The sequence below is a fragment of the Bos mutus genome, chromosome 16, assembly GCF_027580195.1.
Source record: "Bos mutus isolate GX-2022 chromosome 16, NWIPB_WYAK_1.1, whole genome shotgun sequence".
Classification (NCBI taxonomy): Eukaryota; Metazoa; Chordata; class Mammalia; order Artiodactyla; family Bovidae; genus Bos; species Bos mutus.
In genome coordinates this window covers 58,298,784-58,313,337 of record NC_091632.1, presented here as the reverse complement: position 1 = coordinate 58,313,337, position 14,554 = coordinate 58,298,784, and the positions used below count along the sequence as shown (strand labels likewise).

At 43.7% G+C, this 14,554-nt stretch overlaps 1 protein-coding gene across 25 annotated transcripts in view; it reads left to right on the top strand.

Annotated features, from left to right (window-relative positions):
• The window catches only part of CNIH3 (cornichon family AMPA receptor auxiliary protein 3), a 182,540-nt gene that overhangs the window by 107,915 nt on the left and 60,071 nt on the right, over nucleotides 1–14,554 (top strand). For 21 of the 25 annotated variants that reach the window (XM_070385442.1, XM_070385441.1, XM_070385443.1 and 18 more), the window contains one exon: nucleotides 4,283–4,330. The exons of the other annotated variants lie outside the window; for them this stretch is intronic. In XM_070385442.1, coding sequence (XP_070241543.1) covers nucleotides 4,312–4,330 — 19 coding nt within the window. In that variant the 5' untranslated portion in view covers nucleotides 4,283–4,311. The remainder of the gene's footprint in view (nucleotides 1–4,282; nucleotides 4,331–14,554) is intronic. 25 annotated transcript variants of the gene reach the window in all.

The window sequence follows — 14,554 nt, the reverse complement described above, 5'->3', positions numbered from 1 at the left end:
ACTCGGGCCCACCAGGCTCTTCTGTCCATGGGATTCTCCAGGCAAGAATACTGGAGTAGGTTGCCATTTCCTTCTCCAAGGATTATTCTTGTGTTTCCTACATTGCAGGCAGATTCCTTACTGCTGAGCCACCAGGGAAGCCCCATATAGACACACACACACACACACACACACACACACACACACACACACACAAAACCTAAAATTCTCATAACTCTGTGAGACAGGCCTCATTTGCCCAATTTAGACTCTTATCCAAGGACTCAAAGTTCATGCGCAGTGAAGTCAGAATTGGAACCCAGGTCTGCTTGTGTTCTTACCACTTACTCTATATTGTAGAAAAAGAGATAGATCTGATTCTTTAAACACCTGTTTTTATAATCCCTTGATTCTGTGAAACAGAGCCTACCCTTTCTAAGTCAACCGTGTGAAGCAGAGTTTTGTGGCAAGTTGGAAGAATCCCTAAGATCTACTTTAAAACTGACCTGTCTTGTGAAACTTGTCATTATTTAAAATTCATTTTGTTTCCATCTGCCAGCCTCACCACCCGCCAGGGGTAACTTGGCTCCTCCAGACCTGAAAGGGTTGCACCTCGGGCCTCCTTTCACTCTGGATGTTTTTGTGGTTGGCACCAGCATCGCACACCTGGCCTGTCAATATCGACCAGGTGCACAGAGCTGCTCTAGGCTGAGAGGGTGCTTCTGTTTGGAATGTCAGGGAGTCAAGAGCCTGTTTTGCTTCCTTCTGGTGGCTTGGGCTCAAATGAGAAAGTGGCTCACTTAGAATACCCAGAGTTCCTTGTGTCCTGCCCCTCAAATCCAATCATGTGAATTCAACACCAAGGTGCAAGAGGGTTGATGAAACCAGGAGACAGGTTCGTGATGCCCGTTTCCATCTTACCTTGACAGTTTTCTTAGTTCGGGCAGAACAAAGAAAATTAGGACCAGTGTATGTCCAATGGGAAGCTTCTGCACAAGGTCAGTGCAAGGACAGAACCTGCACACAGTAGGTGCTTAATAACTTTGTTGCTGAAAGAATGAATGACTGTTAAAGGGTGAGGTTGCATAGCAGAGAAGCTGAACCTCAACTTTTTATTCCTATGATGAAAGCCACACTTGTTCACAGATATAGAAAACAAATTTATGCTTACCAGGAGTGGGAAAGAGGGGGGATAAATTAGGAGGTTGGGATCAACATATATACACTACTGTGTATAAAATAGGCTTCCCTGATAGCTCAGTTGGTAAAGAATCCACCTGCAATGCAGGAGACCCCAGTTCGATTCCTGGGTTGGGAAGATCCCCTGGAAAAGGGAAAGGCTACCCATTCCAATATTCTGGCCTGGAGAATTCCATGGACTATATAGTCCATGGGGTCACAAAGAGTCGGACACGACTGAGCGACTTTCACGTTCATATATAAAAGATAACTATTAGGACCTACTGTATAGCACAGGGGACTCAATATTTGTAGTAATGTGGGAAAAGAATCTTAAAAAGACTGGATATATGTATGTATGTAACTGATTCCCTTTATTGTACACCTGAAGCTGACATAGCATTGTAAATCAACTATACTCCAATAAAAGTTTAAAAAAATAAAGCCACACATCTAATCAGTCAATGAATTAATTAAGGAGTCTGGGTCTCAAAGGCCAGACATCTTATAGACAAACTAAAGCCCTTAGCTTTGTAAAGGACTCCTGTCTGATACTTTTTAAAGCCCTAATGCAAGAGTATTAGGCACATTCCCCCTGGATTTTATGATGTTACTCCCTGGCAGGAACTTAAACTTTGGATGCCTAATTTAACTCATCCTTAAGCTCTCTGGGCCCCCATAGAGCCTCTGCAGCAGCATCTCAGGCTCAGGTGGCTTGACAAAGCTGCTTCACTGGTTGCTAACTGTAGTCCTGGACAAATTTGTGCAAACAGCTGCTGACTGGTGTGGAGTATTTCTAAATGAACACACATGAGGTCCACTGGTTCTTTAGATTTAAGCTCTAAATACTGTGGGACCCTTTGGTTGACCACCAGTCCCCGCTTCCAGCCAGTGAGAAGAGGAGGAATGCTTTGTTTCTACTCTGAGTTTCTCATGGTAACCCTTTCCCTTTCCTTTTATCAGCGGGACATTTAATATCACTGTAAAGTAAGGAGAAATGTTGTCCTTCAGAGGATCTGGCTTGCTGGAGAAAGAGCTCGCGTGTGTCCTGAACTACCCACCCCTTTCATCCTTGGGATCTCACGTCTTTTCACATGTTCTCCATTTAGGCAGCCTCGATGCCCAGCTGTGTGTGTGTGCATTTGCTTGTACACGAGCAAGCACACATGTATTTTGAGGAGGATGTGGTCTGTCTTCCTAGCCCTGTGGACGCTAATTTGTCCTGATGTGGGCTCTTTCCTCTGGGCTTAAAGGATGCACAGGAATTGCTATATTTGTGATTTAATTAGAGAAATTGAAGTGGCCCAGCCACCTGTCTTCTCGAGATCCAGGAGGAGCCTCATTATCATCATGTCTACCGCAACCAAATTGCCTTGGTAATGAAGCACCAGGAGATGCCACAGCTGTGTTCAGGGTGGTTTCAGAGATCGCGAAAGTCACTGCAGGAAAGGGGAGGCAACGTTCAGTGTGTGAGCCTAGCATCATCACCTGCCCACCCCTGGGGCATTTTTCCATGGCAGTGAGCCAAACTCTAGAGACGGCCATCTTGAAAATTCTTAGCCCGGGGGCACTGCTGGTGTCTAATGAGTGGGAAGATTGCTTCCTCTAAATACAGTCACTTTAGAAAAATAAAGTCAAGGGCAGAGAGCTTCCCCATCTTATACACTAATCAGGCACATATGCTCTTGGAGACTTGAATGGGAAGCCCTCCAGGGGGTCTGACTCCAGGCTTCAGGACATTCATGAGCACGTGGTCCCTATTCTTTAGTTTGATTGTCTTACAGGGACATGGAGGTTGTAGGAAAAAAAAATAAAGAAACCTGTGCTGGGCTGAAAAGAAAGCTGAACCCCATGCTGTTTGCTGGGGAAGTTGGGTTAAGAGCAAATAACTGTGACAAGATCAGTAGAGAAAAGCTTGAAACTCTTATTTCTTTCAGTTTTATTAAGATATAATGGGCAATAGCAGTATATTTAGTTTCAGGTGTATGGCATAATGACTTGACTTGCAAATGTTGCAAAATAATTGGTTAACATTGCAAAATAAATGGTTAGCATCTATCATGTCGTATAGACGTGAAAGAAAAATATTTTCCTTGTGATGAAATTTTGGGGATTTATTCACTTAGCAACTTTCAAATATGCCACATAGCATCTTAGCTATACTTGTTATGTTATACATTACATCCCATTATTTGCCTTATAACTGGAAGATTTTAACTTTTGATCACCGTCAAATTCCCTCTCTACCTCTGGTAACTGCAAATCTGATCTCTTTTTCTGTGAGTTTGTCTTGTTCTTATTGTTTTGTTTTTGGATTACACAAATAAATGAGACCACACAGTATTTGTCTTTCTCTGATATTTCATTTAGCATAGTGCCCTTGAGGTCTGTCTATGTTGTCACAAATGGCAAGGTTTCCTTTTTATGGCCGAATAATATCCCATTATTTATGTATATACAACTGATTTATCCATTCATCTGTCAGTGGACACTTAGGTTATTTCTATGTCTTGGCTACTCTAAAAAAGCTGTTATGAACATAATGGTGCAGATATTTCTTCAGTATAGTAATTTTGTTTCCTTTGGATATATCCAGAAGTGGAATGCTGGATCATGTGGTACTTCTATTTTTAATTTTTTGAGGAACCTCCATACTGTTTTCCATAGTGACTGTACCAATTTACACTCCCACCAACAGTGTAGGAGGGTTCATTTTTTTCCTCACAGCCTCACCAGCACTTGGTATCACTTGTCTTTTTGATGCTAGTCATTCTAACGGATGTGAGGTGATATCTCATTTTGGTTTTAATTTGGATTTTCCTGGTGATTAGTGAGATTGAGCACCTTTTCATGTGCCTGGTGGCCATCTGTATGTCTTTGGAAAACTGTTCAGATCCTCTGCCCATTTTTAATTGGTTTATTTGTGTGTTTTTGGTTTTTTTTGCTCTTGAATTATATGAGCTGAAATTCTTCTTAGCAAAAGGTCGGAGCTTGAAGGTCACGGCTGGGAAGGGTCTGTAGTGGAGTCTGCCTCCTCCACTAGGGGCTGAATGAGGGGTTTCTCGTGTTTTTCCAGCAGAAGACCTAACCTCCCCTCTCTTTTCTTTCTTGTGCCTCCTGATAGAGGGAACGGCTGAGGAACATTGAGCGAATATGCTTCCTTCTGCGAAAGGTCAGTGCAAGTGCCCCATGCCAAAGGGTGGATGATCACATGGTCACGGGTGGTCACACAGTGAAAGGGACTGGTGAGGCTGAACGCCTGCTTCGGTCCCTGTCTCCCCACGAAGGCAAATGATGGTGGGGGAGAAGGAGATGGGAGCAAGTGAGTTCTTTGGAAACCTCCAGAGACAAGAGGCACTAATTAAAAGGGGTGGCCATCAATCAAAGTGTCAGGACAGCACTGGATATTTGCAAGTGCCCTCTGGTTGGATTTTGAGGTTCTTTATCTTTGCTTGATGATGGATGGCCTTTACAGCTGATAACTGCTTCACAGCCTTTGTTCCTGTCTGATGCTAGGCTCAGAGATGCTCCCGCCTGGCTCAGCCAAGTTTTTAACTGGTTGTTGGGTTTCATTTGAGGTTTCAACCTGCCACTCAGCTTTGCAGTTTGATTGACAGCATCATCAGGAGTGTTGGAGGGGTGGGATGGGAGATATTATTAAAGGGGGAGCCAGACATTCAGAGAGTTTCTCTGAATGAATGGTCAGTAGGTCACAGCTGCCCTCAGCGCATTCAGAAAGCACACGTGTGCACGCATATTCATGTATGCATGTACAGCTTAAGCTTAGTATTTAGCAGGGCTCTATGATGTAGCTGGGAGACCCCTGTGACAGAGAGATCAGTCTACCACTCTCCAGTAAGGAAAGCATGTACTTTTTGTAGCAAAGTGTGGAGAATAGCAACTTGCATGTAAAACTAAGTGTCCATTACCTTGAGCCAAGGGACATCCCTGATCTCTATTCAGAGTGGATGGGCTACAGGCTGTAGGAAAGCCACCCGTCCACCCAAAAGGAGTTTTTGAGCTTTATGTGAATAGGAGAGAAATCAAATGCCATGCCAACATTGATGGAAGGGAAACAATTTTGCAAGCTGTTGATTTTTTTCCCTATATTTCAATAATGATGCCTTTCATTGGGAGAGAGAGCTTAATCAAGAAGTCAGTTATTTTTCTAGCTAATTACTTGTCCTTTACTGTTTTTCAAGAAACTCAGTATGTCAGGGTTCTGCATCTGCTATGACAGAGCAGGGAAGTAAGCTCAGATAATGAAAATACTAGTGATCCAAGGAATAAAGAATGATTAAGAAAATAACATATGACATTTGGTGTTAAGAGGCTTCCCCGATGGCTCAGAGGGTAAAGAATCCACCTGTCAATGCAGGAGACACAGGAGATATGGATTTGATCCTTGGCTTGGGAAGATCCCCTGGAGGAGGAAGTGGCAACCCACTCCAGTACTCTTGCCTAAAAAATCCCATGGACAGAGGAGGCTGGCTGACTACAGTCCAAAGGGTCCAAAGAATTGGACACGACTGAGCACACATGCATGCATTTGGTTTTAAGGGTGATTCATGAATTTGTAGATTATTTTCACAGAGAATGTCTTAGACACCAATAATCCTCTCCAGCTGTCACTTCCATAGTCTCCAGTTTATTTTTTAAGGCTGATACCCAAGGTCTTTCAACTCCAAGTCCCCCCCCCCCCCCGCCCACCCTTTTAAAATGTACCATCCTGAATTCTCTGGCAGAGCAGTAACCTCAATCAGTCACATTTGAGCCTTGCTCACTTTTTTGTGTTGCTTGACCGTTGACTCTAGCCAGACAGCATGCAGTAGCCTGTGGCTGCCTCTGCCAAGGTCCTATCTTCCGGCCCTGTGCTCTACAGCCAACCGTTACTCACCTATTTCATGCTTGGTTGTTTGTATCTGTTAATCCCATGCACCTAATTTGTCCTTCCCCTCCTTCCTCTCTCCTTGGGAAACCATACATTTGTTTTCCATGTTTGTGAATCTGTTTCTGTTTTGTATATAGGTTCATTTGTCTTATTTTTTAGATTCTATGTAGAAGCCATATCATACAGTATTTTTCTTTCTCTGTCTGACTTACTCAACCAAAGTATAATATTTTCTAGGTCTATCCATGTTGCTGCAAATGGCAATATTTCATTTTTTATGACCAATTAATATTCCATTGTATACATGTATATACACCATATCTTCCTAAGCCAGTTGTTTATCGATAGGCACTTAGGTTGCCTCCATGTCTTGGCTATTATAAATAGTGCTGTGAACATTAGGGTACCTGTATCATTTTGAATTCGAGTTTTCATTTTTCCTGGTTATATACCTAGGAGTTGGGTTGCTGGATCACATGATAGCTCTATTTTTAGTTTTTTAAGGAACCTCCATACTGTTGTCCATTGTGGCTGCACCAATTTACATATTCCCACCAACAGTGTAGGAAGATTCCCTTTTCTTCCTTTTACCATCTCCAGCATTTATTACTTATAGACTTTTTAATGATAACTTTTCTAACAGGTATGCGGTGATAACTCATTGTGGCTTCTTTTAGAGAAATTGTATTTAAAAATAGTTTATATTGGCATGTAATTGATTTGGGGGGCTTCCCAGGTAGCTCAGTGGTAAAGAATCCACCTGCCAGTGCAGAAGATGCAGGAGACGTGGGTTCAGACCTTGAGTTGGAAAGATTCCCTGGAGGAGGAAATGGCAATCTACTCCAGTATTCTTGCCCGGGAAATCCCATGGACAGAGGAGCCTGGTGGGCTACAGTCCATAGTGTCACAAACAGTCAGGCACGACTGAGCAGGCATGCTCAGTAAACAGTTGATTTATAATGTATTAGTTTCCGGTATACAACAGAGTGATTCAGTTATATATATATATAACTGAATGTACTGAATATACATGTATCTATTCTTTTTCAAGCTATTTTCCCATTTAGATTATTACGGAATATTGAGTAGAGTTCCCTGTGCTATATAGTAGGCCCTTGTTGGTTATCTATTTTAAATACTGTAGCATATATATGTTAATCCCAAGCTCCTAATTTATTCCTTCCCCCTTTCCCCTTTGGTAACCATAAATTTGTTTTCTAAATCTGTTTTCTGAGACTTAGAAAGTTCATTTGTATCATTTTTTTAGATTCCACGTATAAATTATATCATATGATATTTGTCTTTATCTCTCTGAGTTCCTTCACTTAGTATGATAATCTCTAGGTCCATCCATGTGCTGCAAATAACATTATTTCATCCTTTTTTATGGCTGAGTAATATTCCATGGTGTGTATATACACACACACACACACACACACACACACCCCTTCTTTGTATATCCTTTCCTCTGTCAGTGGGCGTTTAGGTTGCTTCCATGTCTCGGTCATTGTAAATAGTGCTGCAGAGAGCATTGGGGTGCATGTATCTTTTCAAAGTATGGTTTTCTCCAGAGATATGCCCAAGGGTGGGATTGCTGGATCATATGGTAACTCTATTTTTAGTTTTTTAAGGAACTTCCTTACTGTTCTCCATAGTGACTATACCAATTTACATTCCCACCAAACAGGGTAGGAAATTTCTGTTTTTGATGATGGTTAACCTGACAGATGCAAGGTGATATCTCATTGTGTCTTTGATTGCATTTCTCTAATAATTAGTGATGTTGAACACTTTTTCATGTTCCTGTTGGCTATCTGTATGTCTTCTTTGGAAGAATGCCTATTTCGGTCTTCTGCCCATTTTTAAACTTTTTTTTTTTGCTACTGCGTAGTGTGAGCTGTTTGTATATTCTGGACATTAATCCCTTGTAGTTCATATCATTTGCCCATATTTCCTCCCATTCCATAGGTCGTCTTTTCATTTTGTTGCTGGTTTCCTTTGCTGTGCAAAAGCTCTGAAGCTTGTTTAGATCCTGTAATAGTCTTTTCATTTCTTCGTTTCAGCAGTGTCCATGACAGAGCACAAAACTTAAATCTTACCACATTTGCTACTTACATCAGGTTTGTATTTTAAAATCGAATTTAACTCTTTACTGTATTCATTATTGACACAGAAGGTCTCTAAGCTCCAAGTTCTATCCCCTTCCTTTCCTCTGTATTTCTGTCCTCTCCCCTCTTTGTAGTCTATATTTAACCTTACAAATAAATTCTCTCTACCTGTTCTGGACAGGCACTGGGCACATGATGTAGGGCGGTGGCAAAGTGTGCAGGCTTCTGATACTTCCCGCCTGTACCTGGATTCTCTGTGTCACCCCCAGTGTGACTCTGAAGTGGGGGTGATAAGTTCATCACCCTCCTCATGGAGTTGTGAGAATTAAATGAGATGATACATGTGCGTCTAGCTCATAAATACTCAGCACATACTAAATGTTACTCTTATTATCCTGACCCTTAGCTGCTGCCTAAAACTTCTTATAACATCCCCAAGCATACCCACGGTGCTGAAGTAACCCGGGACTGGCCACAGCCCCTCACATTTTGTAGGGGTGAGGGTCACTTGCCATTTAAGCGGAGTCACGGGGCAAGAAGGCCTGCCTCCTCCCTCCTATTCTGAATGGGCTTCCAAGTTCAGATTCCCCAGCTGTGAGGACGTGCTGGGGGAGGTGGGGAGGGTGAATGGGTTTCTTTAGCACCACCACCTTCTGGGAACTGTACCTTCCAAGAAATTTCTTGGAACTCGTCTCTTAAGTACCCCGGACTGTGATGTATCTCAGCAGTTGATTGTTGTTAAACCACCTCCTCAGCTTTCTCGGGAGAAAGGAAGGAATTTTCAGAGTGGATCCATTTTTAGCTCTATAATTATCAGAAACTGTGTTCTTTGGGTAATTGTCTGAACTGCAGGATTCTTGTGTCAATTTGTGCTTATGATTCATCTTCTCGTGCCAAGAGCCACTTGCCCTCCCCACCAGGCGTGTAGTCCCTCTGAGGGTCACTGTCAAGTGTAGAGAGCCGGGTGGAATATGGAGAGCAGAGATTGGTTAGACGGCTCTTCTCAGGAAGGGTTCTCGTGTGGGGGAGGTTGACTAGGGGCCTCCTGTTGCATCTCCAAGTTCAGGGACTGGTTAGAGGAAATGAACTTAAATGAGAGCCTGAGAGTGGCATAGAATGAAGAGAAACTTCGTTCATAAGCAGCTGTCATCTAACCTTGGGGTTGTTCATCTCAGGGACTAAGAAATGTTCACCTCCCTCAGATGAAGTTAGCCTGATGTCTGGGATGGTTTTGAGTTAGACTGAACCTGCCTGAGAGGCTTTGGGATGTCCCTTTGGTTTGACAAACCTTTGATTCTCCGTTTCACACCCCTGATTTCCCCAAGACTGTGTCTAGTCTCTCTGCAGGTTTTCTGACTGTGGTGGATGTGAAAAGCTCTCACAGATGGATAATTTTACTCTTTCCATTGAGCAGTCACAGTGGGATGTGAAAAAAGAGGATAAGTGGGGCAGGGGGGTTGGGAGTAGGTGGGGGTGTTGAGTTCACTGCTGCTACTGCTGCTGCTAAGTCACTTCAGTCGTGTCTGACTCTGTGCGACCCCATAGACAGCAGCCCACTAGGCTTCTCTGTCCCTGGGATTCCAGGCAAGAATACTGGAGTGGGTTGCCATTTCCTTCTCCAATGCATGAAAGTGAAAAGTGAAAGTGAAGTCGCTCAGTCATGCCCGACTCTTAGCGACCCCATGGACTGGAGCCTACCAGGCTCCTCTGTCCATGGGATTTTCCAGGCAAGAGTACTGGAGTGGGGTGCCATTGCCTTCTCCGGTTCAGTTCACTGGGGAAGTATAACCAGTCTGGTGCAGGGGGCCAGGTGCTCCAAGTTTAATTCTGGAAAGAACAAGTGGTGGTAAGGCCCCAAGTGTAACAACTGATGACCACTTGGGCCCCTCCCTGTTCCATGCTTGTCAGAACCACACCTCTGTCTTAGGGAGGGCATCATGGTGTGACCTGAAGCCGAATGGTGTGAACCTGGGTTCACTGCAGAAATTCTTCCACGTGGTGCTGAATGCAGGATCTTGGAGGAGTTGGGAAATTAATTTGACACTTCTGTAGTCCAAAGTCAGTTTGTTAAGTAGGAAGATTCCATTATTGTTCCAAATTCTTTATCCTCCCCCATATTCAAGTCTGGCTCTATAATTGGCAGGGCCCAGGAAAAATGAAAATTTAGGGATCCATGACAAAAATTTATTAGTAATCTTACACAGCTGACAGCAGAGCGTTCAGCCAAAGGTGGGGCCCTCCTGAGGGTAGGGCCCAGGTGCATCTGCATGGGTGGCACGTCCTGAAGCTGGCCCTGCCTGCGTCCTTTGCAGATGATTTTGCAGTTCTTCCTGCTGGAAGCAGAGTAGATTTCCCCTCCCTGCTGATGTGGGGTTCAGCCATGTGACAGGATGTGTTCACTGGAATGAGAGAGGACTTGTGAGTGTGTACTGAGACATTAAGAGTAACTGGACATTTCTTCTTCCTTTCTTGCACTTCTGACATCACCAAGGCCAGCCCACTGGTGCAAGGAGCATGGGAGGCATGAGATACAGCCCTGAGCCTACCTGTAGCCCAGAGCCAAACCAACTAGGTGACGTGACACCCAGTCAACCTCTAGATACATGAACAAATATAAATGTTGTTTTAAGCCACTGAATTTTGGAGTGATTTGTTATGCAGCATTATTATGACAATACCTAGCTGATACTACTATAAGCATCTCCCATTTTTATAAGGTGGTGGTGGGGAATCTTTTTATTTTTTAAGAGATTTCATTCTGTGGCAGAGATCAGCCATTTGCTGACTCTACAAATTTATAAATAGACACTTTCAAACTCTGTCCCAATTTCTTTGACCTAAGAGGAGGCTACTAAATGCGTTTATATACCAGAACTTGGAGAAAGACTCATGTCACTTTGGAGCACAAAATTTGTCATTCATTAACTATGTGGAAGAAGGGCAAAGGTGATGCCTTGTCTGTAATCACTGGCACTCCCTGCCAAAGGGATTCGCTTGATTTCCAGTCTTTTTAGCTGTTAATGTATTTCTTCCTGCAGGGCTCTGGAGGGAATGGTGTATTTTCATGGAGAGACATACTACTGAGAAAAGGGATGCAGAAACTCAGAGGCAGTTGAGTGGATTGCCTTGGAGAGACCATCCTTGGCTCAGAAGTTTTCCAGATGAGAATTCTCTGTGGCTTGGGGAATGTCCAAGATGTGACAATACTGCTTACCTTTCTTGAATGACTACTGTGTGCCTTTAAAAGGATTGACTCTCTTAATCCTCACAACAATTCTATGAAGTAGCCACGATTAACAGCCCCAGTTAACAGGTGAGAAAATCAGGCTCAGAGAGTTTCAGTACATGTTTCCTGGAGTGTTTTAGGTCATAAGTTGGTAGAACTGGGATTTGAAGGCAAGTCTGTTTGGACACAGTCCACAGTTTCAGTCTCCACACTGAAGGAGGAATTGTCAGTTCTCTTTGAAACACACTCCTTAAGGACCACCACTACAGCAATACTGCTCAGCTATTTTAAAGGGAAGATACAAATACCAAAGCTCCAGAGGGCCTCAGGGACCCTATCATATGCTTAGTTCACCGTGATGGGGCCAAGCGGATCTCTTTAAGGCTCTTTTCTAATTCTATTTAATTTCTTGGTGGGATTGTTCACCCCTGGAGGGAATGTTTGAAGAAAAGTAAAAATATCCTGGAACAGAACTTGCAACTAGTTCAGAAACTGTGTCTCATGTATAATTTATTTTCAGATGCCTTCTGTGGCAGACTCCTTGTTAGTCAAAGGGAAAGGGGGGACATTTTACTCACTGTGTAGATAATGGTGCTGTCACAGGGTTGCTGAACCAGAAGCTGGAGGAAGAGCTCTGTCCTCATTTCACTCCACTCCCAAGCCCGCAGCTGGAGAAACCAAGGACTTCACGACAGCCGCCTTACACACTCTTGTTGTTGTTCAGTTGCTAAGTTGTGTCTGCCTCTTTGCAACCTCATGGACTGCAGCACACCAGGCTTCCCACACGGGCCCTGGCTTCTCACTTTAATCTGGGGGAGCTGGTTGGCCCTGTCCTTATTAGGTCTCCATTGCCACGATGATAGCTGCTCATGTCAACCATGATTTATATTTTTTGTAAGTCCTTGAGTGATCTGGTAGTTCCACTGATCTTGGCTGGGCTTGTGGAGAGAAGAAGGTATTCTTCTGGTCTTGGCTGGGCCTCATTCATATATCTGCCTGCAGTCAGCAGGCTGTAAGCTAATCTAGGATGCCCTCAGCTGGGGTGGCCCATCTCATTTTCCAGAGACTATTCCAGACTTATTCTTGTGGTGTCATAGAGAAGCAAGAGAAGTGGAAACACACAAGCGTTTTTTCAAGCTTTGGTTTTCATCAAATCCTGTGCTCAGTTGTGTTCAACTCTTTTGACTGCATGGACTGCAGTCTGCTAGGCTCCTCTGCCCATGGGATTTTCCAGGCAAGAACACTGGAGCAGGTTGCCATTTCCTTTTCCAAGGGATCTTCCTGACCCCAGGAATCAAACCCATGTCTCCTGTGTCTCCTGCATTGGCAGGTGGATTATTTACCTCTGAGCCACCTGGGAAGCCCGCATCAAATCTTCTAGTGTCTTATTATTGGCTAAAGCAAGTCACATGTCCAAGCCCAGGGTCACAGTGGAAGGGACTACAGAGTTCCAAGGCAATGAGCTTGGATCCAGGGAGGCCATTAATTGGTACCATGACAGTGAAAAGTGTTAGTCAGTCAATCATGTTGACCTCGTTGTAACATTATGGACTGTAGCTCACCAGGCTCCTCTGTCCATGGAATTCTCCAATACTGGAGTAGGTAGCTATTCCCTCCTCCAGGGAATCTTACCAACTCAGGGGTGGAACTGGATCTCTCGCATTGCAGGCAGATTTTTTACTGTCTCTGCCACCAGGGAAGCCCAAATGGTGCCATAAATGCCATCACGTCCTTGCTGCTGCTGCTGCTAAGTCGCTTCAGTCATGTCCAACTCTGTGTGACCCCATAGACAGCAGCCCACCAGGTTCTCTCATCCCTGGGATTCTCCAGGCAAGAACACTGGAGTGGGTTGCTATTTCCTTCTCCAATGCATGAAAGTGAAAAGTGAAAGTGAAGTCGCTCAGTCGTGTCAGACTCTTAGCGACCCCATGGACTGCAGCCTACCAGGCTCCTCCGTCCATGGAATTTTCCAGGCAAGAGTACTGGAGTGGGGTGCCATTGCCTTCTCCGATCACATCCCTACTACTTAATTATCTTATAAACTGGAAGTTTATACTTTTTTGATCACTTTTATCAAAGTCACTCTCATTCTTCTGATAATCAAAAATCTGATCTCTTTTTATTAGTTTTTTGTTGTTGTTCTTACTGTTTGTTTTTCGATTACACATGAAAATGAGATCATACAGTATTTATCTTTCTCTGTTTGACTTATTTCACTTAGCACAATGCCCTCAAGTTCCATCATGTTGTCACAAGTGGCAGAATTTCCTTCTTTTTGTGGTTGAATAAATGTGTTGTTGGAATAGACTCTTGAGAGTCTCTTGGACTGCAAGGAGATCCACCCAGTGCATCCTAAAGGAGATCAGTCCTGGGTGTTCACTGGAAGGACTGATGTTGAAGCTGAAACTCCAATACTTTGGCCACCTTATGCAAAGAGCTGACTCATTTGAAAAGACTCTGATGCTGGGAAAGATTGAGGGCAGAAGGAGAAGGGGATGACAGAGGATGAGATGGCTGGATGGCATCACCAACTCAATGGACAGACGTTTGGGTAAACTCTGGGAGTTGGTGATGGACAGGGAGGGCTGGTGTGCTGCAGTCCATGGGGTCACAAAGAATCAGACACGAGTGAGTGACTGAACTGAATTGAACTGAATATTCCATTATAAACATATATCCTGGAGGAGGGCATGGCAACCCTTTCCAATATTCTTGCCTGGAAAATCCGCATGGACAGAGGAGCCTGGTGGGCTAGAGTCCATGGGGTTGCAAAGAGTCAGACATGACTGAGCGACTAGACATATAAACATATATACTGCAAGTGCTTTATCTGTTCATCTGTCAGTGGACATTCTGGTTGTTTCCATGTCTTGGCTATTGTTAAAAATGCTGAACATGGGGGTGCAGGTATCTCTTTAACATAGTGTTTTTATTTCCTTTTGGATACATACCCAGAAGTAGAATTGCTGGAGCTCACTTATGTGATAGCTGCATTTTTAACTTTTTGAGAAACCTCCAGACTGTTTTTCATTGTAGATGCGCCAGTTGACAATCCCACCAACAGTGCACAAGGGTTCCCTTTTCTCCACATCCTCTAACATTTGCTATCTCATCTTTTTTGATGCTAGTCATTCTAACAGGTAAAGTGATATCTTATTCCTTCCCTTCAGA